At 34.4% G+C, this 8,494-nt stretch overlaps 1 protein-coding gene and 1 long non-coding RNA gene across 3 annotated transcripts in view; one reads left to right on the forward strand and one right to left on the reverse strand.

Moving 5' to 3' along the window:
- Positions 1-8,494, forward strand: part of LOC132705590 (uncharacterized) — an 87,105-nt gene that overhangs the window by 61,764 nt on the left and 16,847 nt on the right. The gene's annotated exons all lie outside the window — the stretch shown is intronic.
- Positions 439-7,050, reverse strand: LOC132704892 (odorant receptor 67c-like). Of its 2 annotated transcripts, XM_060675203.1 has the most exons (7): positions 6,633-7,049; positions 6,341-6,580; positions 5,969-6,287; positions 5,814-5,913; positions 4,104-4,196; positions 3,896-4,051; positions 439-765 (listed from the first exon to the last, which is right to left on the reverse strand). In XM_060675203.1, the coding sequence occupies exons 1-7, from the start codon at positions 6,835-6,837 to the stop codon at positions 721-723; spliced, it is 1,158 nt and encodes a 385-aa protein (XP_060531186.1). In that variant the 5' UTR covers positions 6,838-7,049; the 3' UTR covers positions 439-720. The 2 variants fall into 2 exon arrangements, with proteins under 2 accessions (XP_060531186.1, XP_060531187.1); XM_060675204.1 differs by lacking the exons at positions 439-765; positions 3,896-4,051; positions 4,104-4,196 and adding an exon at positions 5,250-5,631 and having other exon boundaries at positions 6,633-7,050.

Consider the following 8,494-nt stretch of genomic DNA (forward strand, 5'->3'; position numbering starts at 1 on the left):
TTTTTTTTTTGAAAATACAGTGAGTGAGCAAGTTTACTTAGACTTTTTAGAGCAGAAATTGCAAAATGTGTTACGAACTATTCCAAACGAAGTGAGGTAAAGAATGTGGGTCTTTCATGATGGAGCTCCTGCACACCATGCCCATCAAGTTACAAACTACTTAAATAATTTATTTCCTCAACGGTGAATAAGTAGAGGTGGTCCGATTAGAGAGCCACCTAGATCTCCTGATCTAACAGAGATACACTATTTTCTGTGGAGATATATATAAAACTGCCCCGCAACAAAAGAAGACATGAAACAGAGGGCTTTTCAAAATATTAGTAATGAAATGCTAGCGAATACTGTCCAATCCTTTAAAAACCGTCTTAGAACGTATATGGAAGTCGGTGGGAAACATTTCAAGCAATAAATAAAGTAAAACTTAATTTAATATTTTTTGTTTTGCAATTTTGCATTAGTACATAGTTAACTAAGCCAGCTTTGATATAATTGATGGCTAACTATTATAAACATTAAGGAAATAATTCTCACCTACCAATTTACAAAAAACAATTTATTAAGATGCAGTGTAAACATAAACAATACGACATGATAAACAGAAAAAATTCAACAAGGCGAGCTTAATAAGTGATGCCTTAGGAAGTTTCCACTTCAAATTTTTCGTCGGCCAATTTTCCGGCATGGCAACGATGTACTATTGTTGCTATTTTAGTCCCATCAGGAGGTCATCACCGACATGTAGGAATAAGCAATTTTAAGCCGCTAAAATGAAATTAATTATGTTACCGAAAACTAGTATCTATCTGGTAAAACGCGATAACAACTATAAGACCACTATATACATTTTATTTGAGCGAATGTTGACTAATTCTTTCATCTTGGTAGAGGTGATTTGCAGCTAATGACAATGCAGTGCATATATACGAGGGTTGTTCAATAAGTTCCTCGGAAAAATAAGGAAATATTTTGTTGGACATTTTTTAAATTTTCCCACCTTTCGTCTTTATATATTTTCCTAAGCATTTTTATATATGTTTTTGAGCTGTTTAAAAAGTAGTATTTTGAAAGCTCCTCAAACTAGGCAGCTGTTTTTCGATTACTTGCTCATTAAACGTAAACCCTTGTCCACCAACCATGGTTATCTGGATACAGCCGAAACTTTAACAACTGACTAGTTAGGAATGGTATTTAATGTCAAACATTTATTTCCGATACCACGATCGCTATCTCTTGGATTTTATAGAGATTTATTGAACTACCCTCGTACAGTTAACAACTCAAACTCTTACTATTGAAAAAGTCGTCATCAAATCGCAAGAAAATATCAAAATAAAGAGAAGAAAAACGCCTGATATGGATATGGGCAGATTGTAGGAACTTGTTGCATAATTTCGTATCGAAATTACCGATATAAAGATAAAATCCTAATTTCATTTTGGCAAATATTTTTGAGGTATTATCACCTTTAAAAGAAGTAACAATCAAAAACAAAAACCCTTGCATCAGGAGAAGATGAATTAAATATTAATATGGTCCTTTTAAATTGTTCCCCTTTCTGACTAATGTTGCCAATTCCTATTTGTTACATACACACTGTTTTCGCAGAAGTGGAAGACCGATTAGTACACCACCAGTATTATTAATGATCATTGAAAAATAATGAATTTTCAGATTAGAGGGCATCTGCATAAATATAATGGTATACTTACTATTTACAAAAGTTGTTGTTGAGTCGAACTTCCTGGCATTTCGCCAATTATCTTGTTGGCTTCTTCAATGTTTAACTGAAAACGGTTTCAGGGTTTAACTGAAACTAGTTTCAGATAATTGGTGAAACCACTTCCAGTTAAGCTCTGAAGAAACCAGCAGGATGATTGGCGAAACGTCAGCAAGTTCGATTCAACAACAACCGACGCAGTAGGAATCCAGAAGTTCTGTAAATAGTTTTACGGTAGCATGTGGAAGTTTCCTTGAAAAATTATAATATACTTCCTTTAAGGCAATCAGGTTTTAGACAAGGGTTGGGTTGTGCGACCGCATTACTAAACATCACAGAGAACATAATTAGAGCCGCTGATTAAAGTGAAGCGACGGCCCTAATATTCTTTTATTCCTTATTATTTTAAATCCTTCAATAGGTTAAACGAAAAGTTGTTACTGGCAATTTTATATTTGATTGATTGACCTATTACGTAATTATCTCAGTAACAAAATTCCATACTTTAAGTTCAAGGATACTGTGTCATCTGCGGACAAATTGGTACTTTTTGGTAATAAAAATAAGATGAATTTCATTCTTTTAATCATACTGTAGTTCATGGCACAGTGCTTAACTTCGTTAATGATGCTAAGAACTTATTTATTTGCTTAGATAGCGAACTAGGATTTAGGATATAGTAATAGTAATACTAGGATTTAGGATATAGTAATAGATCAATTTTAGGTCAAAAGTTTAGAAAAAAATCTTGTTTCAAATTTTAGTTGTTGTAATTTTCTATATGGTTTTTCTTGAGATAATGAAAACGAGTGTAGAATTCAAAAAATTCAAAATCATTGTGTACGCTTTGTGGTGTATGGCTTAAGAAAATATGATCATATTTCTAATTTTTATAAACAAATTGAGTGGCTTAGGATGAAGTCTCGTAGAAGACTACATTTCTGTACTTTTTTAATAAAGACTATAAATAATCCCGATACTCCGTCCTCGATTCGGGAACGAATAGTGTTTAGGCGCGAGTGCCATGTTTCGGTATTAACCTGTTAAATTTAAATTCGAATACGTTTCACATTAAATATAGATCTACAGAATTTGCTATAGACATTTTTTCTCTTTTTTCTACTTCTTTTTAAATTTGGTTGTGAACTATTGTGCCACGCACTGGTTCAATACAGTAGCTAATTATAAACTAAACTGCGCCAGTCAACGGTACAATTAATTGGTCTCTTGAATATTTGTTATGCAATTATCTCAAATAAAAGTCATTTTGATAGATTATAGTATATTATGCAACAAGTACGCTAAATGGCATTTGACTCACGAGTTTATTTGACACGAGCGGAGCGCAGCAGAGCGAGTTCTTAATAAACGAGTGAGTTATTTAAGATACTTTTCGCTTAAAAATTCAAAATTCAAGAAATTTGGGACTAGGTTTCGACATCAATGTTCGTTTTAAACGTCATGTTAACAATCTAAAAATGTTTATCGAAACAGAAAGTTGTTGTCAAAGTCATTAAGGTTGACGGATTCGTTGGTTTAAGACACTTTAATTTCTGTGAAAAGGGTCCAAAAATCGTGTTTATTATAAACTTGAGGAAACAAAGTGGTTAAGATCTATTAGCTGTAAAAAGGAGTTCCGGATTAATTAAAATACTTAAGATCAAACTTATTTAAACGTCTCTATACAAAATACTTTCTCGAGAACGATTATCTATAGCAAGCGATACTGAGCAGAACGGGATTTGTTGCTTGTTCTTTTATTTATTTTTTTTATACATATTTTTTTTATTTTAGTAGAAAACTTTTTCATTTGTCGATTGTATAGGATCGGATATAATATCAATGTCTAGGGATTGATCTTGAACTTTTTGCAAATGTTTTCAACTCCTCTTTTGTAGCCATAAGGCTAGGAAAATTTGTAATACCTTCTATATTATTTTGCAGCCAAATAAATATTATTATTATGTTATTATTATTATTACTAATTAATAATTTTGTAGGAAAAAACTGTTGAACGTTTTGAGAAAATGTTGGAATTTTAATATTGAGCAAACTGTTTTATCAACTATCAACTTGCTAGAGTATAAATTTAATAACCGCAAATGCAAAGAAACATATTTAGTTTTGTATTTTTGTAAAAATTATACACGGTCCACAATCACTGTCGATACTCACCGACATGGCCGACACCATAGTCATGGGTCCAAACGGTCCAATGCTAATACTGAGCGGTTTACGACATCCCATCATCATGATCGCGATCAATATTTTGCAGGCTTGCGATTGTTCGTACCATTTGCTTTCGTAAAGGGCAGTTGCCAAATTGACACTCTGTAAACAGAAACATTCGAATTGATCGATCCACTGGTATCAGATCAATTACCTCCGTCGTGATTTCATCGGTCGTCCAAGCCAGAAACATCAACTGGGCGCTTACGACAAACGCGAAGATCAGGTTGAACGACATGTCCTGACCCTAAAGCAAAATTCAAAATTTCACACGTTATTTTAAAAAAACGTATATTAATATCCCAACTACTTAGGATGTGTTGTGACAGTTTGTTAATATAGTACTGGTGCTGATTGATAAAGATCAAATATCCAGTGGATTTTACTCTTCAACTTGCCGTGATTGAATTCTAATAGAAGATTTATCGCCTCAAGAAATTTTTCAAAGCATATTCTTCAGAGCCAACTGAACTGGCGAAACATTAGCAAGTTTGAATAATGAACAATCCCTTATGGAGAAGAATACTTCAAGCGCAAAGTTAGAAAGTTAGAAGATCACCTAGTGAAAATGACTCTGTACACTGGATTTTTTGTTATGTTGTAGAGACCGTAACGTAATCTTTAATTTAATTTAAATATTTCATCTGCTTATAAAATTGTTCTTAAATCTCGTTTTGCTTTACTTCGAGAAAGAATGCATCACTTAAATCAATCAATAAAACTTTTCTCTCTATACATAGAAATTGATTACAAAGTTGAAAATCTACGTTCATCTTCTACCCGGAATCACATGCAAACATTTGAAAAACTAACGTCAACACTAGTGAAACAATCAAACACTTCTTAACTACTTAACACTGTGGTAGATGTATCGTACCAACTCTCTGAGACGGAAAATTCAGTTCTTGCAAAAGGTTCCAACTTCTTCCAATTTAAACTCTAAACACCCTAACATACGCTTTACCATTGAATTAGAAATTAATAATAATCTCCCATTCCCAGATATTCTTATTAATTTAAAATCAGACCTAATAGAGATCGATACCTAAACGCATTGTCACATCACCATCCGACCCAAAAATCTTCGGTTATCAACGCTCTTGTTTACAGAGCCAGAAAACTGTCTCAATCCGAGTCACTGCTCTTCTCTCTAATAATTTCGACATTAACCACCATAACCTACCAAAGACAATGAGGCACAAAGCAACCTCACACTTGCCACCATTCAAAACATCACTGACCACATGTCAAAAGTTCTTAAGAAATATAACTTCAAAACCAGATTTATCACTTGCCCAAAAATATCTCAACATCTCCGAATTCTTCTAACGATGAAAAATCCGAGAACCACCATTAAGGAAATCATTCATACGCTCCGCCCCCCTCAAACAGTATATAAGCGGTTAGAGAGAAGAATGAGGACCAGTTTCAATTAAGTTCTGAATCAGCTAACAGGATGACCGGCAAAGCGTCAGCAAGTCAACGCAGGAGGAATCTAGAAGATTTGTAAATAATATTACAGTTACTTCGAAAAATTATTGGTGTATTGATAAATTCCTGTTGTATTTCTCTATTCTCCAGATTTGGCCCATGACTGTAATTTATTTTTCAGTCGGGGTTTCACTGTTGTTGTGGTTTAAAGTCCAAAATATTTTTTGGGGATACAAGCTCTCCACTACAACCTAAACAAACCGAATATGTCATCATTTTTGGTGACTATGCTATTGTTTATGTAATGAATTATAAATAATGTTCCAAGTTTTCTTTGAATACATTTCAAAATATGCTCGTACTAAATTATCTTAATCTTAAAAGTTATTTTGTTAAAATGTAAAATGCTTATTAAACGTTAAACGTCACTTACTTCCACGAGTTGGTACAATATAGTAGCGAGTAATATGGAAATGACACTATATTCCAAAAACACCGTCATTTTAACTGATCGATTGACGTCATTTATATAACTAAAATCACATCGTTAGAATGCTTCAGAAGGTCATATATTTTTATAGTAGTTACTTAATTAGGTCTTGGTGTTTTGCACACAACACTTTCAGCGTTTCCAACGTCGTCGACTCACCATCTAGTTGGTACTGGTCGTAGTTTCTGAAATAGTGCTGCAGTATTAGTAATCGACTCCGCACGTAAATCATTATCGAAGTGTAATAAACGTAAACCGACAAGACGTAACAACCGGTGACTATAATAGATATGAACTGATGGGCCATGACCCAAATGTGGTGCCTGTTCTTGTCGAAAGGATACCAGGACACGAGCGGCATGGGTTTGTCTCCCACCGCATCAAGATTTTGGGAAAACTTATAGCTTTTGATAATCGCTACAACAGCATCGGTATATATTTGCTAAGTCACTGTTGCATCTAGTATCTACCGATTTCACACTCGGTCGAGACTGGCAGCATCGTGGAAATGCAAAAAAATTTAAAGAATATGCGGCAGTATCTGATGTGTTCTTCGTAAATTCTAACGACCTCGTCGTCGTTTATGAAATATAAGCGCGATTCTTCTTCCATTGCTGCGGTTAGTAAGTACCTACATCTGCTGGACTGGTAGGAAAACGTTTTAATAACTAAAACCGCGCAGTAGAGCATCTTAGGTGTTACTTCGATGGCTAAAATCGACATTACCGTTAACTGATTAGCACTTAACATTAAACTTTTTACCAGAATTTGGATCCGTTAGCAACAGACTAGGAAAATTGGCAATCATCAAGACGGGTACCAGAAACACTAATGCTGGTAGAACAACGGAATACGTTTGATACATTAACTTAGTAAATTTGGAAAATGCCGGTAAATCCAGATTCCACATGCAGGCTGCAATCATGCTCAGTCTCGCAAAACGGAACAGCCCTTTCCTCTCGGACATGTTGGAAAATAAGTCCGTCGATGATTTCCTCCGGCCTTTTAAACCGACTTCTCGCCGAGATGTGTAAAAAACGCAACATCAAATATTAAGAAGCGGGGGCAGAAACCATGGACGTACCGTAAACGTCAAGTAAATGTTCACGAAATCATATTTTTTGATAGTTGTTATAGTCTGTCTCAATCTTTATCCTGCTGACTTTTGCCCGCAATTATGGAAGTTACTTGCCGACGACAATAAAACTCGGGTCCAGTAGGTATTAAAGGAGAGAACATTAGGGACGGACTCTCAGAGGTTTTGACCTAGCGTGTATTATGATGCTGCGATTTCCTTTATTGGAAGGTGATTTCGTCTGACAATTTTGAATGGAATCAACCCATCCTTTGGATAGTGTGATGTGTATCGAACTATGTTTCATCAAGGCAAATTATTGATCTCTTCTCTAATCTATATCTTTTAACTTATTGTCTCCAAGTGGGTAATTTATGTGATTCTATTACTAGTTGCCTTTTGTCTATATTTCGATACTTAAATCCTGTTTTACACACAACTCTATGCAGGGTGTCACGACTTACAGTTATATCGGTTACATCTTCCATCTTAGTTTTCAGTTTATCCAAGGTAGGAACAACTTCGCTTTGATAAAGACAATATATTTTCCTTCTTATTAGATCCTGATTACTAATGGCTATATGATGAGTGACAAGCACTACGTTTATTCCTTTTCGTCAATTATCCACTATTAATAATATACCTTATCGACGATAGTGACGTTTTTGTAAGTAGACAGATTTCTTTTAAAGCCTCTTGTGTAATAAGTCCTTTACTGATTTTAAAGTTTCATACACATTTTTCGCAACCTGTTTTGCAACAAGCAACAAATGATCTCGACGTGACATTGTTATATTCTCGTAAAATAACTTTTTCGAAACGTAGAGTAAAAATAATTATTCAACACTGCCACAAACAGAAAGAAAGGCATAGCTGGCCATTCTAAATCCAACAGGACGAAGATTGAGACAGACTATACGAAGCTAGCTGTGTTACCAAAATAGGTTACTAGTTAGGCTAACTACCTAGCGGAATGAGATTCAGAGAAACGCATAAAAAAGCTTGAAATATTATTGTCAATAATAAGCTTAATCGAGAAAATATTGAACAAAACATTTACACCCAGATTAAAAACGATATTTTTCTAACTATAAGCACATCTATAAACACATCTAATAGCAAACTTTGATTACTGACCTATTCTACCCAATTATTTTCTTCTATTTGTCTTGCAAGGAAATTTTTATTGCGCGCTACTGGCAGCAAATTTTTTCGCACAACATTGTCGCCTGTAATTATATTGAAAATGGTATGTGAAATGACAATTTCTAGAGAATCCCAGAGTCCCACGATGCCCTGTAGTTACAAACCGCACGGTAACATCCGCATATCAATATTTTAAATTCTTAGCTGGCGGTTATTGAATAAAAGTGGCAATGCATTATGAATGGTTTATGACTGACCACTTTGTATAGGTATGTGTGAAGTGAATAAAACGTTCTCGTAATATTGGCTCCACCGTAGCTATTAAATTTTGATAAGTTTAAAAGACATTTTCGGAAAATGTATAATTAACAGCTGCTGGTTGGCTAAATTAGAAAATCACTTT

Source organism: Cylas formicarius, unplaced genomic scaffold (assembly GCF_029955315.1).
Source record: "Cylas formicarius isolate icCylForm1 unplaced genomic scaffold, icCylForm1.1 PGA_scaffold_7__23_contigs__length_41026272, whole genome shotgun sequence".
Lineage (NCBI taxonomy): Eukaryota > Metazoa > Arthropoda > Insecta > Coleoptera > Brentidae > Cylas > Cylas formicarius.